General features: G+C 34.5%; 3 protein-coding genes and 1 non-coding gene across 12 annotated transcripts in view; 1 reads left to right on the forward strand and 3 right to left on the reverse strand.

Moving 5' to 3' along the window:
- LOC144434631 (rho GTPase-activating protein 15-like) overlaps positions 1–6,777 on the reverse strand; it is an 83,161-nt gene extending 76,384 nt beyond the window's left edge. For both annotated transcript variants that reach the window (XM_078123121.1, XM_078123120.1), the window contains exon 1: positions 5,945–6,777. In XM_078123121.1, coding sequence (XP_077979247.1) covers positions 5,945–6,349 — 405 coding nt within the window. In that variant the 5' untranslated portion in view covers positions 6,350–6,777. The remainder of the gene's footprint in view (positions 1–5,944) is intronic.
- Positions 6,778–7,151: 374 nt separating this feature from the next.
- On the forward strand, positions 7,152–7,223 carry Trnad-guc (transfer RNA aspartic acid (anticodon GUC)). Its single transcript has one exon. It is a non-coding gene; the product is annotated as a tRNA-Asp (tRNA).
- Positions 7,224–8,663: 1,440 nt separating this feature from the next.
- Positions 8,664–14,669, reverse strand: LOC144433936 (grancalcin-like). Its single transcript, XM_078122346.1, has 8 exons — positions 14,612–14,669; positions 13,998–14,078; positions 11,943–12,012; positions 11,287–11,330; positions 10,780–10,927; positions 10,064–10,180; positions 9,730–9,788; positions 8,664–9,508 (listed from the first exon to the last, which is right to left on the reverse strand). Exons 1-8 carry the CDS (start codon positions 14,630–14,632, stop codon positions 9,482–9,484), a joined length of 567 nt encoding a protein of 188 aa, XP_077978472.1. The 5' UTR covers positions 14,633–14,669; the 3' UTR covers positions 8,664–9,481.
- A 5,474-nt stretch (positions 14,670–20,143) lies between these two features.
- The window catches only part of LOC144434633 (dnaJ homolog subfamily B member 6-like), a 45,126-nt gene continuing 41,697 nt past the window's right edge, over positions 20,144–23,572 (reverse strand). For all 8 annotated transcript variants that reach the window (XM_078123132.1, XM_078123130.1, XM_078123129.1 and 5 more), the window contains 2 exons: positions 21,557–21,664; positions 20,144–20,802 (listed from right to left, as the gene is read on the reverse strand). In XM_078123132.1, the coding sequence (XP_077979258.1) occupies positions 20,703–20,802; positions 21,557–21,664 (208 nt within the window). In that variant the 3' untranslated portion in view covers positions 20,144–20,702. The remainder of the gene's footprint in view (positions 20,803–21,556; positions 21,665–23,572) is intronic.

A 23,572-nucleotide genomic window follows, 5' to 3' on the forward strand; every position in this document is an offset into this window, starting at 1 on the left:
GTGATATTCTTCATCATATATGTATACATTTGTATTCAGATCTCTTATAAAGTTGGCATCCAGACCACAACAGACCAGGTCTAGTACAAATGTAATTACTACTGTCTGGAGCCAAACCTCATTTCAGGCTATTTCAATTTCTACATGTACTTCTTCACTGCAGATATAAGGACGGCACTGATTTCAGGCTACATGTGGCCATCAGCTACATTTGTATCCTGGAGAGAGTACTTGATGATTGCGAGTAAAATTGAGTTTGAATTATTCTTCCCTACATTGACTGGTTGATTTGTCCCATTTCAAAAGCTAGTTACAGCCTATGAACATCGATAAAGAACTTGTATTTCTTGAAACGTATGTTTTGATTATTACTATAGGAACGGTCACAGTTTTTTTTTACAAATTGTCACTTTCATTTTATGGTATACTACTGTAGAACAGAATTTAACTTTAAGGCTACAAATGGCCATGCTATAATAACAATGTACTGTATACCGTAGAACTGGAAAACATGGCTTCCAAGCTACAGTAGCCTTGCTACATTTGGACATGTATACCACAGAACTTGACAACATAGATTCCAGACTATAAATAGCATGTTGCACCACGGAATAGGACAGCATGGATTCCAGGCTAAAATACCCCATGCTATATGGACTATTGCATTTGCATATACATTTATGTACATTTAACCACACATTGTAAAATAGCAAATAATACTCCTATTTACACAGCTACATATGTATATATACATGTACAATATTTTTTTTTGTTCTAAATATGCTACTTATAAACACTGCCATGGTTGTCATCACTGTATCAACAAAACAATCAACTACATTAAAGTCAATAAGCCAACTCTCTGACATATGATTTGGTTCAGAACTCAATCCAACTTGTACATATGGAGACTGACCTTAAGGCTTATATGTATAATATCATCAAACATAATGCCAGAACTTATTTGACGGCTAAAAAAAGTGTTTCTATATCTATTGCCAGAAATGCAATGGCTCGCTTAATTTACATATTGTTAACATGTATACAGTTCTTTTACTTGCCAACATATCTGGCTATCTGATTTGAAAATGTTCACTAGAACAACTACATGTTGTATGTCATTTCAGATAGCCCAGTCTGCGCAAATATTTCACATATTGTAGTCAGGAACCAATGGTGTTCTCTAAATGTACCAACTTTCACCCTGTGCTAACCGGACAACCAGGTGTATTCTAAGCATGGTCAATTTACTAATACATAACATACAATAATCTCCTCTCATACAGATACATGTACATGTATAGTACATGATGTACATGTTTTATAGCACCTCATTCATCTGAAGTAACACTTGGTGAAAACCCCAGGTCCCTACTCATATTTACAGCATCATTCACAATGTATTACATGTATACATGTATATGGGTCCTTCATAATCACATACATATACCCTCTAGGATTCTGTTTACAATATATCCACACTGTACCTTGTTGTTGTGTACCTATCTCCATTACACAATTTCTATCAGATTTAGTATCAGCTGGTGTCCATGTAGGTCAACACTAATAACTACCTACAATGATAACACCACTGAAGGAGATCTGTCACAGACAGACATGTGTTTTACAATAAAGTTTATCTTTACAGTATGGTTAAATGTCAGGTGTTTTTATTTCACTTTGTTTGATATTCAATATCTCACAGCATGCATTATTCCCCAGTATTTGTCTTCATTTAGCCAAGGAAAATAAAAGTGATGTCACCTAAGATGCCTTGTCACTTTGAGTCAAAGCCAAAAAATACTTCGAGCACTGCAGAACGAATGGCACAGACAGAAGTTGTTCTGACATAGAATGACCTGAGTATAAATCCAACACATGTATTTTTTATTCAAATGTGTTCAACTTGGCTTGTGTGCAACACTGTGGTATGATAATGGTAATTCACACACACAGTTATCACACAGTATGCATTCTGTCCGAGAACTTGCTTTCCACATGTGAAACTACAAATGTACATGTATGATTAATAGCTTTACATGTATATAAACATTAAACCTGGGAACATTTATTTCTTGTGAACATTAAACCTCGAGACATTTATTGCCTTGGAATTGGATTAAACTTTGCTTTCCAACATCTGGCCATAGACCCTTGGTGGAGGGTCTATGATCTGGTGTAGGAATGAATCAACACCTGTAAACAGACAGTTTACAAGTAATCATGGCCTTAGTTCTGACTGTTGTCACATTCCAACTCACTTGGTTTCCCAAGCAAACCAATGCATAAATACCCAAGTACATGTACATCAGAAAAGCAGTATTATTACATTAGATATTGAATCCAGTAATCAAATATATTTAGCACTTGTTAGTGGATACGGTCATTACATTGTACATGTACCATTTTGTGTGGAAGTAAAGGCAGTTATAATATTGTGATCAGATTATTACATTAGTGTGGAAATCGAATCCATCCAGAAATGTATCCTGTAGTACACAAACCCTAAAGTCCATCTAGAGTCAATCTGTGCCTGGTAGTAGAAATGACCTGTAGCTCACATGGATTCTATATATGTGATAGCACAGCAATACTAGTGTTCTAACGCAAGGACACTAGCTTAACCCTCCCAACATTTTTGTTTTAAATGTTGAGTCAGTGAATACTTTGATATGAAAAAGGTTGTTTACTGCCCATACCCCAGTAGACCTTAGCTAGTTTAGTCTTATTAAGTGGGGGAAAGCTAATCATGAACTTCAATGTACGTTACACTAAGTCAGCACGCACGTGTGTGTCTGTGTGTCTGTTTGTCTGTCTGTCTCAGTCTGTCTGTCCGTCTGTCTGTGTGTGTGTGTGTAAGTGTACATGTGTGTGTGTGTGTGTATATGTGTGTGTGTGTGTGTGTGTACAACTACTACAAGAACTTGAAGTTATCAATGACATCTGATACATGTAACTTCTTGTTTTAGTGCTGATGATTTACCCAGATATGACTGAATGTACATTTGTACAACATCAAAACTTCTTTCTCCAAAAAAATTCATTTCAGTTCCAGCCTTGATAGACAAAAACATCTGTCCAATTACATTGATTTATTAGAGACATGTGGATGTCTGTGCTAGAGCTTTGTTTTCATACAAGGTTACCCCTGGTGAATGTTTTTATAGCAGGTCACAGCATTGGACAACTGCTGAGAAGATTGTTTATCACAAATCCTGCCTTACTGACCTTCTTGGGTCACTTAAATTGACTACATGTCCTAGAGGAGTGAAATCATCATACTTATAGCATCATGCAAATAAGTGAGTGTTTTCAAGGACATATTAATAATTACAACAATAACCTACATTTGTAATACTTCGCACATTGTATGCTAAGCCTAATATCCTTATATTAAAAAAACACACCAATATATTACATAACTGATGTATAGAACATATGAATAAATAATGACTAGATTTCCTATGGAACTCACTTTTACTATATATATATATGATGATTCTGACAATGACTTGCTTAGATCTTGTGTTGAAGTTCTGTTCAAACCATATATATTATTCAAAGTTGTCAATTGTTGAAAAAAAGGTATGGATAAATAACAATCTAAATGAAATAGTTAATGTTTGTCTTTCCCCTTGATATGGTACATGGATGACTATATAGTATACATTGTATGACAGATCATGTATACATAGAATGTAGCGCAGTTATGTAGACAAGAAAACCAATAATAAAATTAAGCCCCCTAATCCCTTCTGACTGAGAATGGTTATGTGCAATTACATAATGGTATACAATATATGGGTGTAAAATGAATTTGTTGTAGCTTTAAATATTGGAGTACAGGTACATGTATGTATTTGAGTGTGACATCTTATATACATTTACCAATTTCTGAGTGTTAGCCTATTTTTTTAACAGCCAGAAATTCAATTTTAATCAACCCGTTACCGGTACTTTTAATATTTTTGATAAACTACATGACTATATGTACCACACCCTCACATTAAAATATCAAAATACATACATTTCAATAAGCAGTTGTCATGTTTTATACACGTTCTGTGACATATTGGCCTTTTCCCGTGTCATTTCAAAGCTTGTTCACATCACTGTCCTCTCTGAATGACAAAGTGACATTTATTTGCGGTACACAAATACATGTAGCAGGTGGCTGTCACTATGTTACAGAAAGCAAATCCACGCTGTCACCTTATTAAAATACAAGTCTAGACAAAATGTCAATTCCTGAGATATCACATTAGAATCATGTATAAACTTCCTTTTAGAATCATTACATTATTTCAGTATGTGGGAGTACATCGTAAGTTAATGTGTAATTCTATCAAGAAAGACTTATTTGATAATAATAAACTCACTGTATTTACATGTAGTTCCTTATATTACACAGTTTGTATTACATGTATAATGTATTGATTTGAAGGAAGATGTTATAAATGATAAGAAAATGGCCCACAGGAACCTTAGTTATCAATATCACCAAGTCTTTAATTAGTCACCTGTTTTTTAATCATTGCGAAAACTTCTTGTCATGACGATGATAGACTGTTGATTTGACCTTTGCCCTCATCACATGAAGTAAAGTTGCCCCCCCCCCCCATGTCATCCATGTCATTCCTGTCACACTGTAATGAAGTAGAGATTGTAGAGAAAGCTAACTTCATGGCCATATGGAATCTATGAAAGATTTTTATTTTCATTTTTTTCATTTATTTATTGAACTAACACTACTGTAACTTCAGACTTGTGGTAAGAACCAGACTAATTGAATTCTGACCACATAAAATGCCATGGATGATGACAGAGCTGTTCTACCGAGTGAATAACAGTTCAGCATACTTGGGTAATACATACATCATGTGTACATGTATTCAACATTTTTCTTTGCCTAATGAGATATGTGTATATCCTATAAACACTAGACTACAAATATGTACCACTGCAGGACATGTCTCCAAATTACAGTCAATAGGACATTGTCTTCCTGAGAGGTTCAGATAACCTTTGACCTGCAATTGTTTTGATGCTACTCTTTTCCATCCATTATCAACTCCCACATGACCTTATTTGGCATTTCAATGAAATAATCAATATTTCGTTGATCTCCTTCACTGCCATGCATGTAGTAAGGAAGTCATTACTCAGACGACACTTAGCCAAGCTGAAAACATGGAAATCCTCGTATATCCCAGTAAAGCCTTGTTAAGTGTTTGGTGTTTTAATGGTTGTATACAACATATTAGTACTGGTCATTCTGTTTAAAAAATAATCTCATTCTTTAGACCCAAATTCTATGAAACCATGGATGCATTAGTAATTGGTTAAACTTAAACCCTAGCTTAGTAGCTAAGCTGACTATATAATTATAATTACTTATAGTTTTACACTTCAGTCAAGTTTTAAGTGTTGTGTTAAAGGGCACAAATAATTTGGTGAGGAAATTTCTAGATAAATTGCAATTTTATCATATGTTCACCATGTTTTACTTTAACCATTCACACATAACTTATTGTAACATGATAAAAATGGGAAAAATAATATTACCCCACCGTCCTCCCAAAAATAAATAAATAAATAAATAAATAAAAATAGTACATACACGTGTATACATGTGTCTGTACTGTGGTGCAGCTGTATCACTATTGTACAGTAATACATGCAGACCATCTAATAGGGTAGTGTTTGTGCATGGATCATTGGATGTATTACTGTGCAACGGTGATGCATATGGACAACAGCCTCGTCGCAATGCTACCACAAGTCTCCTTGCATGCATGCTTGAAACTGGTGTTTGATGTAGCTGTGTGGTTGTATAATACGAAAACAAGAAAATGCAAGGTCAAAAGATCATGACGGTTGAGAGTGCAAATGAATCCAAAACATCATAAATAGTTTTACACTTCGCAGTCGTCAACACACCTACCTGGGGACTACTCGTAATATTTAGGAGTTCACTCGAACTCGAGATATCACTATATCCCTGCGAACTCACAGAATTTTCAGTTTCTTCGTAGTCTGGGACAGGAATGGGTACTCGTTCGTCAGGCACTTCTGAGTATAGATTTTCCACACTTGCACTGAGCCCACTCCCACCCCCATTCATAGATTGTTGCGATGGCGGGCTGATTTCTTTCATGTATTTGGCCGGTACATATACAGATTTCTTGTCGCCGTCTTTTTTAACAAACCACCAGTCTTGACCAGCTTTTTTCACAAGAGTAAATTCATCTCCTTTTTGAAAAGCCACGACCAACCCGTCAGCTGCTTTATAACTATACGGGAACAAGGCCTGAAGTCGGGCACCTTTGCCACTACTGTCATCAGCCATGCTTCACTCACAGGTTTAAAACTCACGGCGTTGTAAATTATAACAGGCAATCGACGTAAAAAGTTGCGGTCTAACGCCTCGATGGCACCAAAGGTTATGCACGTCACACTTTCTCCAAAATTTGACACAGCAAATTACGCATCATGGTCCACTTCCTAACTGTAAATTATTCCCTTGGCTATCACTTTCCAGTCAACATGCATGTCAGACATGTTTGTCCACCCCTAAATACAGGACCGAGCCGAGCGAGCTACCCAACACCAACACATTAGTGCAACTTCTCCAGCGCAGTGCAAAAGGTTGCCAGTACTGTCTGAGTGTAAATTGATTGGTCCTTCTGAGAACGTTCAAAATGATGTCATAATATTTCACACTATGATCTTCAATGTCAAATATATGCCTGTTCAAAAGTTCATGTCAACTTGGATTTCCGCCCTAGTATTATGAACACGTATATAAATATTAACCCGTTCCTAAATCTTTCTTTAAAATAAATTTGATTGGCGTAATGTTCACGCTGAGCGCCATATTCTTCAATTTAAACCAATCAGCATATGTTTCTCTTTTGTCGCATTACGTGGACTACACCACTTGAAAGATTGGGTAACAACATACAGTACTATCCTGACGACAAGACAAACGTCTACAATGGTGGATACGTTTAGTTTTAAATGATAAAAAGTCAAATAATGACAAGCTATGAACATTAATGCAAGGACCTTACGGATTATTCTTTTAGAAAACACATTTTATGTTAGTGAATGTATAAGTCCTTACAATTTTGATATGAAAACATGTCTCATCCTCGGTAGTATAGTGGTGAGTATCCCCGCCTGTCACGCGGGAGACCGGGGTTCAATTCCCCGCCGGGGAGGACAAATCTTTTTCTTAATTTTTCTTTTTCTTTTCAAATATATTTGTATTTCAGTTACCTCCAGTTAGTTTTATTTGTTAAACTTTATTAATTATATAATTTTTACACCTGATTTCTAATGTAATGTAAATTTTACAAAAAGACAACGGGTCAAGATTAACCATTTTCATACTAAATTATGATACATTGTTAATTTTTACTTTTACGACTTTTAGGACTGGTTTTATTGATCAACTTGTTTTTGTTCTTGTTTTGTTTTTGTTTCTCAACATGTTTATTTTACTGAAACACACCAAGATATATAAATACTCAAATTCAATAAAATTCTTAATATACCGATGATGATGATGATGATGATGATGATGATGATGATGATGATGATGATGGTGATGGTGTTGTTGTTGTTGTTGATGGTGGTGGTGGTGGTGGTGGTGGTGATGGTGATGGTGATGGTGATGGTGATGGTGATGGTGTTGTTGTTGTTGATGATGGTGGTGGTGGTGGTGGTAATGAAGTTGATAATGATGGTGTGCAAATCTTTCTTTTTCTGTCAAATCATATCGACGAGAAATAATTATGCCCGACGTAAGTTTACCCACAGGTGTGGCAATTTTTGGAACTCCCTGCCAGACAACTTAAATGCAGCAGAGAATATTATCATATTCAAAAAACCTGTACAAAACCCACTATCAGGATGCACTCATGTAGCCATGCACTGAGTGGTAACCTAAATTTTCAATTGTCTTGTTCCTTTAATGTTACATAACTTAGTTTACATTTTACTGTTCAACATCCACATTTTTTTTTTACATTTGCTTGTCTGTCAGTTTCACTTTTTGTTTGTTCATATAGTATAGCTTTTCCTTTTGTGATATTTTCCACTTTTCCACACTAAGGTCTGGAGACAAATAGTCTAGGCTGATTACCTTATATCAATTTTTATTGCCTTAAAATTTATTCAATTTGGCTGTTTCCATTACAAATAACACAAAAGTAGAGTTTTTAAATGAAGACGCATCATGAAATACAGATTATAATAATTAAAGATCGATACATAGAGAAAATTTACAAGTGCTCCATACATTTTATAGCATAATACATGTACATGTATAAATATTTATAGAAAAATTGAAAGTACATGACCTGTGACCTATGAACTATGAACCTTTACTAATCTTGCAATTCAGGTACAAGTACAAGTATACAAATAGAGATAGGAGTTCAAAGTTCAAGTCATTCTTGTTTAAAAGTTCAGTAATTAGGATTACTGAAACTCCTGCCATGATTAGGCTTTATATTTCATAAAGCTTTATTTGGAATACTTGATCTTACTGAAGAGATTTTAAAATATAAAGTTCAGCTGTTTTAGTGAAAAGGAGAAATGTTGAAGATTTGGTGATAAAGTATTTTATTTCATTTTATTTTATTTTAGCCAATGACAGACATCAGTAAAAAGCTCATAAGCATATCTTTACAGTGAAAGATACAAGCTGCTGTGACATCACTATCAACCTGACCAATCAGCTCCAATAAAGTGCTGTGACATCACTCTCAGCCTGACCAATCAGCTTTCATAAGGCTGTGACATCACTAATAGTTTGACCAATCAGCTTCTGTATAGATTTTCAACATTGCTCTCTGACTTTTTCTACATCATCTCAGGCCTGCATTTCTTAAAAAGCAAAACAATTCACAATTTTCTTGAAAAGAAAGGTTTATGACATTTTTTTTAATAAGACAAAACACGTTGTTGCTACATGTAAGAAAATCATGTATAGAACTATGAATAAAATATACAGTGATAAAAGACAAGAAATCTGTCAAAAGACAGTATATGTACTTGGCAGCCATTTTGTATTTTACTAATTTGTGTAAATGATATCATCTTCAGGCTTCACTAGCTGCAACTGGAAGGGGGGGGGGGGGGGGGTTAATGTGTAGTTAAATATAATGATTTACTTATTATATTGTATTATACACCCTGAACAGTAATTCAACACCTGTGAGGAAACATATTAGTGCATACAAAGTATGATATAACATTAACAAATCCAATCAAATTGATTTTTTCTAATTTCATTGAATAAAATATAAGATTTGACACAAATGTCATAAAAAGTATTTATAGTGAAAAAAAAGTGTTCTTATTCTTTAAACATCAATGTAAGAGAAATCAAAATATATGATCAAAATATTTGAAGTGTAGATAAAGTCATTCCTGATCTCATTTGGTCACTGTTGTCAACATCCACATACTCTCACAGACACATGGTACATCTAAGGAACTGCAATAGAAAAGAAAACCAGTAAATCTTTTCTGAAAGGGTGACAAATTTATTCAAAATTTCATATCTTCGAAGTTTCTTCTTTGTGTCTTAAAAACACAGGATAGTTACACTGAAAAGTACGGTTAATCCATTCAAAAGACCATAGGAAAATTTGTAATGGAAAACAAAAGTTTTTCAAATTACAGTATGTGTCTCTAGAGGGCGTAGTACATACTTACATCATCATACTGGAAAGTGGCTGTTCCATTTTTCATCTGATCCCTTCTTTTAAAGGCATCTATAATAAAATTGTTACAAAGAGATACAAAAGCAGAGTCTTTATTCATTACATGATAACAATTATTCAATTTTAAAACAAACCAAAATTTGAAAGTTTATCCATTGACCCCCCCCCCCCCCCCCCCCCCCCCCCCCCCGAGTGTACCAGGGCCTAGGGTTTAACTGTTGTATAAAATAATTCTCATTCTGTACCAAAAGATATAAACACTTTTCAAGAATCTAAGCAAACTTTTTCATTTATTGAACAAAAATGAACAAGACCCCTTAGCTTACCTGAAAGTGCTCTAAGCCGTACACACAAAGCAACAAAGTCATCAAACGTAACAAAACCACCAGCTTTAGCATATCTCTTTAATAATACTTGGAAGGCTTGTGGACTCAGATTGTATCCTGTAAGTAGTAATACACAGAGTAAAATAAAATAATATTAACCATAGAATCAAAATACTGGATCTTTACCTACCACTACTGTGGAAGGACCTGGGGGAAACAGGTACTGACACAAGATTCTATGATGCAGTGTTGGTGTAAAAAACAAACTCACCCATCACTACATCCAGTCAAGTTTTTCACGACAATTATAAATGCAAAGGATAATGGTATGACACTTACATCACCTTAGGTTTGAGGTCACGACCCCATTTTGGGGGGTCATGACCTCATTCCCAGATGAAGATGGCTGGCAGCCAATGAAATATTGGAAATGTCTGATATTCTACTGTACTGTTGTTGATGAAATTAACCTTTTGTAGAGAACAGTTTGTTTGAATAAAATTATTACAACAATTATAACCAAATATCTCAAGTCCGTTCAAAGATGCCTAACTTGTGAATTTGATATTTAAACTCACACTAGTTTCACATCGTGTTTTGGTTTTTTAACTACACCAGATAGAATAGAAAAGGTATTAAAGTGACAATATAGTTATCTATATGTAAATTTAAACATTTACTTCTATGATAGACACTACATCAAAACATGGTCTTACCAAAACTACGGACTACAGCTGCAAGTTCATGTGCATCCATGGTTCCTGATCTATCCCTATCAAAGTTGATAAACGTCTGCTTCCATTGGTGTAAACACGCCCACAACTCCTTGAATTCATTGAAACCCATCTTTCCTGTCATGTCACGCTGAGGTCAATCAAGGTTAAGGGTCAACAATCATCAAATCATTTCAAGTCTATTATTTACATGTTTAACTTGCATTCTTTATAAGAAATACTAAGTTGGTTTTTTCATTATTTAAAAGGAAGACAATGTTTATCCTTTATGCAAGTTTTAATTTCACTCTATCTCTTCTCAGGAAATTTTAATCCATTTATGTCTTTCACATAAACATTTATTTACAATATAACATGATTAAAACTTGCTGACTGATATTACTTACTTCATCAATAAAGTGATACACAACAATTTTATACTGACTTTTTCTTTCACACAAAATGGTTCTCTCTGTTTTCATTTGTGAATGCTACGGTTGTAAAGGATACATCCAACATGGCAATCATAACACGACAGGTCTCTAAACTGAAAGCTAAAAGTGTAAATAAATAGATTAAAAAAACAGTGAATTTCAATAGATTAGATTAGATTAGATTAGATTAGATTAGATTAGATTAGATTAGATATAACTTTATTACAACCGTATAGAAAATTGGCCAGCTCTAGTAGGGGTGTGCCACCAATGCTGCCAACCCAAGACCCCATTTTAGACCCAAAAACCAATACCCCATTTTAGACCAAAATACATAATCACTGATATGAAAATGTCAACCAATGGGAGAGGGAAATTCCCGGAAATTCCGAACTAGTTGAGAATTTACTATGTGGTTCCTCCCAGGACCTCATTTTAGACCAAACAAAATCGAAAATTGTGTAAAGTGGACCCCATTTTACACTCCTTATCTCTAAAATACAGTACCCATTTTAGACCAAAGGGCAAAAAAACCCACTCCAAAAGATGGCAAATATATGTATACCCAATAGGTGGGAGTACCCCCCACCCCACCCCACCCCCCACGCAGGTTTATGACAACGCAGTACAACTGATATTCTGTGTCAAACAACTCAAGTATGTATACTGTTACTAAGGATAGTAATTTTAAACTCAGGTTGTACATTCATAACAATTGTCAATAAAACTTACGTGTAAAACTTCCATGGAAATTAGCTTTGGTAAGACATGCTTGTAATTCAGTTGCCTCAATCTGTCCATCCTATTAAGTGGAGAGAGAATTACAAATAATCAATGTCTATTATGGGATGTAAACAATAACTCTTTAGCTTTCATTCAAATTTCTGAACACTTACCAGTGTACAGTATACATTGTATAGATGATAGATGATAGCTTTTATTACAACCATATAGAAAATTGACAACTTTATTTGGGTATATGACTGTAATAAAGATATTAAAGAACACTACAATGAAATAGGCTAATGTTATAAAGTATATAAGTATAAAACAATTTCCTGATTAGATAATTTTAAATGAGTTTTAATAGTACGTATGTTTGTCTGTGTGTATGTCTGTGTGTATGTCTGTGTGTATGTATGTATGTATGTATGTATGTATGTATGTATGTATGTATGTATGTATGTATGTATGTATGTGTGTGTGTGTATGTATGTATGTATGTATGTATGTATGTATGTATGTATGTATGTATGTATGTATGTATGTATGTGTGTATGTCTGTGTGTATGTCTGTGTGTATGTCTGTGTGTGTGTATGTCTGTGTGTGTATGTCTGTGTGTGTATGTCTGGTTGTGTATGTCTGTGTGCATTTGTGTGTATGTATTGTGTGTGCATGTGCATGGTGTGTGTGTGTGTCTGTGTGTATGTCTATGTGTGTGTGTGTGTCTGTGTGTATGTCTGTGTGTATGTCTGTGTATGTCTGTGTATGTATGTATGCATGTGTATGTGCATGGTGTGTGTGTGTGTGTGTGTGTATGTCTGTGTGTGTGTGTGTGTGTGTGTGTGTGTGTGTGTGTGTGTGTGTGTGTGTGTGTGTGTGTGTGTGTGTGTTCAAGTAATTCAGTTAGCATTAGGTTCCTATCTAGCCAAACTATAGGATAACACTTGGTTTCCACCTAGCAGTTTTCTATTATCTATATAACATAATTAGGTTGTCTCCAAAACCACCATTGGTTTCAATTGGTTTATACAGTTTTGAGATCACCAAATTTATTTAAACCTAAATACAATTACATTGTGATATAATAGGTACACTAATCAAATTTACTGTATACAATAAGCTATGTATTTGCTGTCAAACTTTACAATGCTACATGTAATTGATTGTTGATCACTGTCTCTTTGTAATCACATTTTGATTATAGTACAGGGTTATTTCAATAAAATTAACAAATAACAAATCCATATTACTGCCTTCAAATCAATCAGTATAATCCATCACCGTCAAGGTAAAAACATTCAAATGTTGTAAAATGATTTAATAGTTTTTAGAAGTATATTTTTTATTTTTAAAGTGTCCATGGATGAGGATTGGGGTATTTATTTTGGATTTTTAATTTATATAAAATCATGTCTTCCTACTTGAAAAATCAGTAAAACAACATATACCAGGTCCTTGTTTGTAACTCAATAAATTGTAAAACACAGATAAATGTGTAAAATCTTTGTTATTGTGCGTACAATAACAACATTTTTTTTACATGTTTTTAAGCTTTTTACCTTTTTGCAATGTATTAAGTTTAACAAACACAGACTTGGTCAATGTTATTTTACATTCATTTTTTCAGTAGGATGCCATGATAAGATTGTTTTTATAAATTAAAAATCCAAAATAAATACCCCAATTCCCATCCATATGGCCACTTTAATGTCAATTGTGTTTGGGATACATCACAAGGTGATTATGCTTGGTTGACAATAAATAAATGAATGAATATTTGTTTGTACCTTGACTAAAATTTTTAATTTGAAATATGTTTTTCTATTCATTTATTATTCACTTAGTACAGAAAATAATTCCTAAGACTGTATGTAGCTGACAAAAAGAGAACAAGAAAACATGAAACTATACAAAGGTCTGAAACTATCGAACAGTAATGATTACAAGATAAATGTATGCATAATTTAGTAGATGTGGACCACATGGTATAATTAATTGTCAAAATAACAGTAAAACTAATTAGCTATATTAACTAATTAATCAATTAATTATAAGTGACTTACAGCCCCAGCTACTGCTGTGTAGTATGTCCATAGTGGATCGTGATTGCCTTGATACTGAGGATGTGCTGGGTAGCCACTAAACTATATAATGAAAAAAACAAAACATACGAAATATTTAGTATTTGATTTCACAAATCTGAATTCACTTTTGCAGCATACACTGGACAGAAGTAACATTACATTGTACTAACAAACTGCAAGTCAGTTAAAATCAATACATATATCGCTGTTGCTGTGTAATTTGATATATTATGCTCGTGTATTGTTGACGCGTAGCTGGACTTATCGGGGACGGAACTTCGTTATGGGGAGATTTGTGAAACCAGTTTTCTGTTGGATATTACGATTCTCAAAGAACGTAAAATCGGAAAATATGATGTGTAAGGCTTTGGAGAACTATTGACAGATTAAATTTACCGCCCATGTAACGTAACTACATTCGTTTACACATCCTTAGCAACAACTTTCACCTGTTGTAATGTACGGTGTACGACTCGTACTCGACAAGTGTCGATCAGCTGTCGTACAAATACCATAATCGCACAGTTTGTTGTTATCTGTTCATCAATACGTAATCTCTGACATATCTAAATCCCGTCCACTTCAGCACCTACCTGTATATGTATCGTCGCCATTTTACTGCCTTAGTAATCTGATACTTTATTTACAACGCTTTTGGGGTCACGCCGCTGACATTTGTTGGGTTAGCGCCCTCAACAAGAAGCCCCGGCATATCATTGCCTTTTGTTTTTAAGAAACCCAGTCTGAGATTTTTATGTTTATTTTTCTGTAATTTTTCTTAAATTCCTTGCCGTCTTACATATTTTTAGTTATTCTGAGTAGCAGCGAACCAATTTGCTTGGCCAATTAGGAGATCTCTTTGTCATTTATTCCTGAAGTGGCTATTGTTCGCAATTGCACTACATATACAAAAAAAAACATTCAATTTAATATCTTCATCCATCTCCAGTCCGTCTCCCTTGTCAGAGTACACATGTTTTATTAGCGTAAATAAGGCGACAGTCTTTATGAAAACAGTATAGTGTGATCGTGTCTTTACATGGGAAATGTGTTCATATATTAGGCTGGAGAGAGAGAGAGAGAGAGAGAGAGAGAGAGAGAGAGAGAGAGAGAGAGAGAGAGAGAGAGAGAGAGAGAGAGAGAGAGAGAGAGAGAGAGAGAGAGAGAGAGAGAGAGAGAGAGAGAGAGAGAGAGAGAGAGAGAGAGAGAGAGAGAGAGAGAGAGAGAGAGAGAGAGAGAGAGAGAGAGAGACTCGTCATTGAATGTAGATGTCAAAGCCGCGAAAATAAATTGTAAATTGTAAATTTACACCGATTACTTTAACAATTGCTCCTGAGGTTTAATTTGGTTCAAATCATGAGCAAAATATTTTGGGACTCCCCTTTTGCCCCCCCCCCCCCTTTGAACCCTCATCTCAATTTGTTTCATGCCCCCCCCCCCATTTCTCAACACAAAATTATTAAATTTATAATTTTCTTTACTCATCATGAAAACCAATCGTGTAGATTTGATCGAACAAGTGAAAACACAGAAGTCTACTGCATCAAAACCATCAGCATCGCACAGATTTGATAAACGAGTTGGGTACGTACGTACAGTATAACACATTCTGTTTTGAACTTCTCATTACGGCTTGACTCTCTATGTGACTTCTGCTTCATTCGTTTAGTGCATTTTTTTGAGCAACGAGACGAGCAACGTCGATCACTCCCGGAACAATATCGAAGCACCCGGCGACAATAAACGACGGAAACAGACAGACAGAGGTAACACCAATGGATGTATTAGGGGAGAAGTCTCAGCTCCCCTCCATCCATGGTAACACACATCGAGAGATCAATCCAGTGAATACCATCAACAACTACCGGTAGTAAGTAGATGTATTCCACCAATCAGATAACGATTGGATCATTTCATGTGGAGCGATGTATTTTTAATTAGTGCAAAATTTTATAATGAAATATATTTTCGCTATATTTCATTGATTTTTGCACTGTTGTCTAAAACATTAAAGGTTTGAACTCATTGCGAACATACTAAAATATGAATGTTAGTATAAGTCAATTGTAGATAATGTCCCCCCACCACAAAAAACATCAAGCAAACAAACAAACACACACTCACACAAACACAATACATATACAAAACAAAACCCAACTCCACTGGCTAAAACCCCTAATAAAATTTCTAATTGCAATTGCAATTGCGATACAATCCTCTATTCGGACATTCATCATAAACTGTATAGAGATTTGTTGTATTTGTAAATTCTTTTATTTGTTCATGTGTGTATTTGTCAGTTTGTCGACCTTTTTAAAGTCCTACTTGTTTTAAAATGCTGTTTCCATGGTTTCTATGTATAGTACCACGTCTGGTACATACCAGTGAATTTGTCACGTTCCATCATCCGCATCTATCGCCTTGATATCGCCAAAAATAGTCGCTTAAACATTTTTGTAAAAAATTACTGAAGCTTTTATTCTACTGTAATACCGCTAAGTTTATTTATTATAAGTTGGTTTAATTAACTATATTTCACATATTTGAATCAATCTTCCTCTACCTTTCTGTAAGGTAAAATACAATAAATGGTCCAACTGCAAGAACAGATAAGTTAGGGGTGCTACATCATAGGTTTTGGGATAGAAATAGAATTAGCCCTGCTAACTTACAGCTAAATTACAATTTTATAATTCTGGTTGGACACTGCTTTATATAAAACTTCACACAAAGTCTTTGTGTAGGAGATTTGTACAAAAAAATAAAGACACAAATCTTGGTTATAAAACTTTGTTTATTACGTTGAGCGTTACTTCAAGAAAAATAACAGTGAATATGAATTATAAAATTACATTCAAAACATATAGATAGTATACTCTCATATAGGAAGTACACTCTCATAGAGGAAAACTGGTATACAAGCTGTAGAACTTTTACACAACTCGTCTGTTTTGGTTTAGAAATGAAGATTTTCAGATTGATGGTACCGTTTGGGTTTGCTAGTTTCAAACAAGTCGGGGTGGCCTTTGATGACTGACTGACTGCCTGCTATTGCTGTGTGGGAAGTCGATCAAATATTATTGTCTCTAGACCTGTCTGTTTATTTTTTGTTTTCACATCCTAGGTGGTACATAAGTGTTTTGTGATTGGAATATCATTATTTAAAGTTATATAATAGATTGTATTACACTATTTTCTGCATTCAGAACAATGACCTTGTCACTGCATTTGTTTGTTGTATGTATGGGAAGGCACATTTCCTATTTTTTTTTTTTTTGCAATATTAGTGTTTTTCTACATCCCTAGTACAGTACTATGAAATAGCAGAGAAGTCATTGTATGAGGGGAGGTGGTGATCTGATCTAGAAAATATTGCTATTGTTAAGGTGTAGTGATATGGATGACAAGTTTATGATAATATGTATATGCACAGAAATTATATTGGTGATGGTGTGGTAATATGGCTATGTGACGAAATGATATGCCATGAAAATGTGGTAATATGGCTAAGTGATGAAGTGATATGCAGTGACAATGTGGTAATATTATGGGCTGGGGAAGCGATATGGAGCAAATGTGAAATATGGCTATGCAAAGGAATGGTACAAGGAGACAATGTGGCAATATTGTTTGGTGATGAAATGATATGCAGTGACAATATGGTTCATCAAAGTGGTGATAAGGTTTTACAAAGAGTGATATAGCGTGACATAGGGATGATATGCCTGGAAAAAGGCATGATATGGCTTGAAAAGTGTGATACAAAGCCAGGGACATGTGATAGTTGTGATGATATCATGCACATATTGCTTTATCAATTCATACAATCGATGACACTGAAGTAACAGCAATGAATGAACCATTATAGGATTGCAAACATCTCTTTCTCTCTTTTTTTAATCGCTACACACCGGTACTCAAAAAACAATTTTGTAATCTCAAAAATAATGTTTCTGTTGGTCATATCACATTCAGAGTTTTTAAGTACAAAACAGTTTTTAGCTCCAAACCATGCAGTCGACAGGTGAGTATAGTTCATGTACATATACAGCAAACCATGTATACTTAACAATGCATCATGTTGTCAAAAATAATAATTTGTTGACACTACTTTTTTTTTATCTTTCTTGGCAGATAAAAAGTGTTGCTTTGATAAGAAGAAAGAAGTGAAAGAGTCAAAATGGTTCTTTTAAAATACCATGTCATATTTTCATATCACGAAATTTGTCAATATGGTGCAATTTTACAATTTTTGTGATACAATAGACATTTTTATTCTTTGCGATTTTGCTGGAAAGAGAGATCTAAGGCCTAAGTATAATAGACAGTCATGCTAATGAAATATTTAGCCATATCTTGAGACTTGCTTCAGACAATACAGACTGCAGTAAAACAACAAAACGCTTGCTTAACTTGACATCAACACTATTACACACATAAAAAAACATGACATATATTTATCAAATACCCCCAAAATAAAGCTTCCCAAACAAAGTCATCAGAAATATTATTTTTTGTCAAAGGAAAATGCCTTAAACAGCTTCTCAGTGTAGCCTAAAAAAACAGGCCATTCTCAAAGAAAAATCCAACAAAATTAATGTGTTTTTTTGAAAGTCATTTCAACAGTGCTATGTCCTTCTCTCTTGGTTATTGTCCCTCTGTGTGTAGTAACATGCTACATAATAAAAGGTCTTGGCCATCATTCAGATTTCATAACCAAATTTAACTTGTGTAATGTACACAGCTGTTGACACTCCATGGCTGAAGTTTATACTATAATAAAAACTGTGCTATGCTTTGAACATCCAACTACATCAATCACTCAATTCGGTCAAGGACAAAATACCCCTGCTATAATAATTATCACATACATTTGTTGGTAAACTAAAATTGAGTTGAACAACTTATTTCCATGGTTACTCGCTTGAAAGACCAACGTTGATCTCATCTCATATACCACTCACTCGGTATGCAGCATATCTAGCATGGACCTTCTCAATGAACACTACCCTCTAGTGGCAGCACTATGTACCGTAGTTCAATAGTGAAATATAAGCTGTAATGGCACTTTCAATAAATAGTGCCCTCTACTGGTAGATTTCTGTGCATTGTTGTCGTATTCTATTTACACTGTATTTCAAGGCCACACCACAATCTGAGTTTAATGTCCACCCTATTTACATACAGAGTTATACCATTCAAGTTTTAAATTATTTGATCCTACACTGAGAAAACTGTCTCTTTCAAAGTTGACATTGAGCTACCACCAGCTGTGAAGTACAGCACATACAGCAAACTATGCTAGACTTCTCCCAAGTTGAAAAAAATTCTAATTTAATGTGAGAGCTTGATCAAAACACTTTGATTCTGTGATGTGCAAAATCTTAAACATTCTAGCATTTGGACGACTGTTTATTGCAAAGACATTAAAATCCAAACTATAAGCCACTATTCAAAATACTACCATATGTAGGTATAGTAAAGATAAATGGATAACTTCGTCAAAGTTAGGGAGCAATACAAAATGAAAACATTAAATGTGTTCACAGGTCCTTGAGCCAGTACCCAGGATTGTATGTTTTACTTTAATTCACACCTTGGGAGGGCGCTGTATCAAAATCCTTCTTTGCATGTGACTGCATCATCACTGCATTGTGGTGGTATTTTGTAATGTTCAGATTCCTGTTTCTGAATGAAATATTACTGTTCTCTCTCAAAATCACTTTCAATGGATGTGTAGATTCTGAGAAAGAACAGCAATGGTTGTGAAACTCAAACAGGATTTTAGACTATATCGCACGTCTGCCTCACTGTGTAGTAGTAGTAGTAGTAGTAGTAGTAGTAGTAGTAGTAGTTGTAGTAGTAGTAGTTGTAGTAGTAGTGTAATGCTGACAAGTCTGTAGTAGTTTAATACAGAACAGTATACTTCTCAAATACAAAACTGAATAAATGCTGTTAATAACATCAAAATTACAATATTTGTATCAGAAACATACTTTTCCAAAAGGAATCTCACAACACTGTACTTCAACAAAGTAAACAAGCACTCTTGCCTATGTAGATAGTCAATTCCATACACCATGTATTACTTTGTTTTTATCTCCCCCCCCCCCCCCCCCCCCCCCAATCACATAGTTATAAAATTCCTCTAAATACCAGGCAATAAGAAGGCATACAAGTGCGTGTGCTGAAAAGCTGTTGTCAGTCGGTGGGGTCTTCTTTACATCCTTGACAATATTACAAAATGCTGTTTATAACTTTATATGTTTTTCTCTGTTACTTAAAGTCTTATTCGAATGCTTCTAAAAATAGTTTGGGAGAATTTGTCAAAATGAAAGTGAAAACCACAACACTGGGAGCCTGTCTTGTAACTCTGTCAATTGTACATCTTGTAACTGACTCTTTCATCATACACACAGTCACATTCTTTCCCTATCACACACTAGTTCGGCATGGATTCTTATTTAAGTTAAACTTCCACCATATGATTTCTGTCCTAGCAGTATATAGTCTTTTTTTTGTTCCCCTAATAAAAACTGTATTAGGGTTAAAGAGCTTCTGGTAAAAATTCCTTTAGACACAGCCCGTTCTCTTCAGTGAGATAAGCCTGGCATGTACATGTAGATGTTTTCTTGTTTAAATTAAGTTATAGTCTCTGTGAAAAGGTTTTGGTTTTAATAGCTTCTAACGTTCATATTCCAGCTGTGGTACACCATCCACTGTAAGCGATTTTAAGTTGTCGTCTTCATAAACTTCCACTGTTTCTTTTCCGTTGTCATAAACTCTGTACGTGTAGGAGTGAAAACTACATGGTTAATATGTGGAAAAACTGACTTGCCCTTGATGCCAGGAATGCTTTGGTGGCAAATCAATTAATGTTGAAGGAGAAACTTGTTGGACTGGTTTGCAGATATCTAACTGTTTTTTGTTTTTTTATGCAGAGAACTTTTTTGTTTTGATTGTATCTTTTCAATTGAATTGTTTATTGACTAGATACAAACAAAATTTGTACATTTTAAAGATGTATATTATTATCGGGGATAATATATCTGGTGAAGGCCACAGAAATAGCTCAATCTGAACTTGTCACGGCTATGACCCTAACACTAGTTCTGATCCACAAAAGCAAATGTTTGTACAAAAGGCTAGTGGCATACGTACTGAAAAAGGGACTGAATGATTGATTGATTGATTGATTGATTGATTGATTGGGATATCCAATCTGGTTCACTGTATATTCACAAAGCTGGGATGAATAGTTAGATGTTCATATTCCAAGTTATTTAAACTGTCAACTGTTTCCTTTGGTTGACTTCACAAATCTAACCCTTAAAATAACACACTGATGTATCCACTACCATTATACTGAGGGGGCTATGACCATCCACTACAATTGTACTAAGGGGGCTATGACCATACACAACTTTTCACTATCATAGTCCACTGCATTTTATACAGAATTAACTCAAATCCAAATTAGTCATATTATCTTGTCACATTTTCCGAACTCAATAAAATATAGAAATATACAAACTTACTTTTTCGTTGTAATTTTCTTGCCATTTACAATTTTTGTGGTTGTTGACGTTCTTTTTACATTTCCTGTGCCCGTGCTGAAACTTGAACTAGACGAGAAACCAGTGAAACTGTAAGGAAACATACACAAATGGAAAGGAACACATTACTAAAGAGAGTTACATGCAGACAATGACAACACCACCTATACACAGTGAAACCTAGCCATACAGTATTACAACTACACTGTACTTTAACTGTTTACCCAATCTATTACCAGGTTGACTGATCTTTGATATTTTATGAGAACAAGCCTGCACTTGAAATGATATATGGGTTTGAAATAAGTATCGGCTGTAACACAGACCCTGGAGTTCTAGGGTCTCTAGTACAACTGGATATCTATCTGCAGAATCAATTTTCTTAACACAACGAGTTAAGTATGGATAGATTTCACTATCTATATTTCATCCCTCATCTTCAACAACAATGTGGTAGAACCCCATTACTTTCAAATGGGGGGTAATACCTTCTGCTTGGATGGGGATACACAGGATGTATGGCTTGCAAAGATCTGGAAACCTTACCTTCATCCTCTTACCACTTACATATACATTGTATAACGATGGTCAAAACACATGCAGTTACATTCTAGCCAAGCAAAGCAACATAAATTTCATTGGAAAAGTTGCAGCATTGAAACCAAACAGCTAGCAAATGCCAAATACATCTATTGCTATTTGTAAGGAAAGTCATCTATACATGTTCATGCATACTAATATGATGAAAGAGTTGGCAATGCATCCAATATGGTATGTTTATGTTTTAGTGTGTAGTCTCAATAGTAAACAATATATTTGGTAACTTAAGGAGCTCACATCATGTCAATATATTGTATCCAGGACTCAAAAATCCATTTGAAGGCCACTTAGCATATGGATATTATAAAGTAGTTTTTCAATTTCACTTCTTGTCATTTTGAAAAAAGTACTTGGTTATTTCACTAGTAATGATCAGCTAACCATAATTCTTTATCTATTTATTTCACATACATGTATGTAATGTTTTACAAAATCAATCACATACAATGTAACCTAGAACTCTGGAAAATGAGTCTACAATTCACTTTTAGATACCCGGTATATCCATACAGAGGGTTTTTCTGAATTTGCACATTCTTTCCTTTTTTCTGTCCCTTGTAGTTTTACTTACATTAAACCTATTTAAACTATTTCTTCAAAAGATCAAACTTGCAGAAAATCTCATGTATTACAAGAAAACCACCAAGGGCAGAAAATGTACATATATGCCCAGTGACCTCAGTAGCATAATTATTTACTTGTCATATTTGGAGTAAAGTTATAAGTAATGTCCGAAGGCCATGAACTCTTATTATTGTAAATTTATATTTCCTCTAACTTTGTCTTTTCTTGGTACAGTAAGTAGATACAGTACCAATCATAACCACTGAACTTATTGAAATGAAATCTGTACTTTTGAATTCTTTTTTGGAAACACTCACATAAATGATAAACTTAAACACAAAGTTGACATTTCAGACTCAAAGTGGATCCCCCATGAAAATAAGAAAGGTAATCTTGACTTGTCATCAGATATGCAATAAGAATAATGGAAGCCTACTATATCAGTTGTATAAATCAGTATTTTCTTTCGCCACTAGTCTATGCATCGCCACGAATAGGACAGTATGAATTCCAATACTACATGTACATAGAATCATGTTATCTTAGACATTCCATGACATTTTGGTGAATGTGGTAAACTATGTACAGTAACTGGGATAAAATGACTTAGCAGGAGTAAAACAAATCAAAGGACCCCTCTTCACCCAACATCATATAATTCTATTTATACACACAAACTGGTGAATATAAATTCCTATGTAATGATTGTTAATGACTAATCCAAGTCGGTCTATCAACTTATTTCACATAACCTAAAGGGGGTGAGTTATTTAAATTTAATAGGCAAACATCAACTTGTTATACATTGCTTCTCCTGAATGTTAATAATATTGA

Source organism: Glandiceps talaboti, chromosome 4 (assembly GCF_964340395.1).
Source record: "Glandiceps talaboti chromosome 4, keGlaTala1.1, whole genome shotgun sequence".
NCBI classification, from domain to species: domain Eukaryota; kingdom Metazoa; phylum Hemichordata; class Enteropneusta; family Spengelidae; genus Glandiceps; species Glandiceps talaboti.

Coding starts and splice junctions, on each gene's coding strand:
- LOC144433936 (XM_078122346.1), bottom strand. CDS start 14,632: ATGGCGACGATACATATACAG. Junction 11,331..11,942: donor TTTCCATGGAAGTTTTACAC/GTAAGTTTTATT, acceptor TTACACTTTTAG/CTTTCAGTTTAGAGACCTGT. Junction 10,928..11,286: donor TTATGATTGCCATGTTGGAT/GTATCCTTTACA, acceptor GATTGACCTCAG/CGTGACATGACAGGAAAGAT.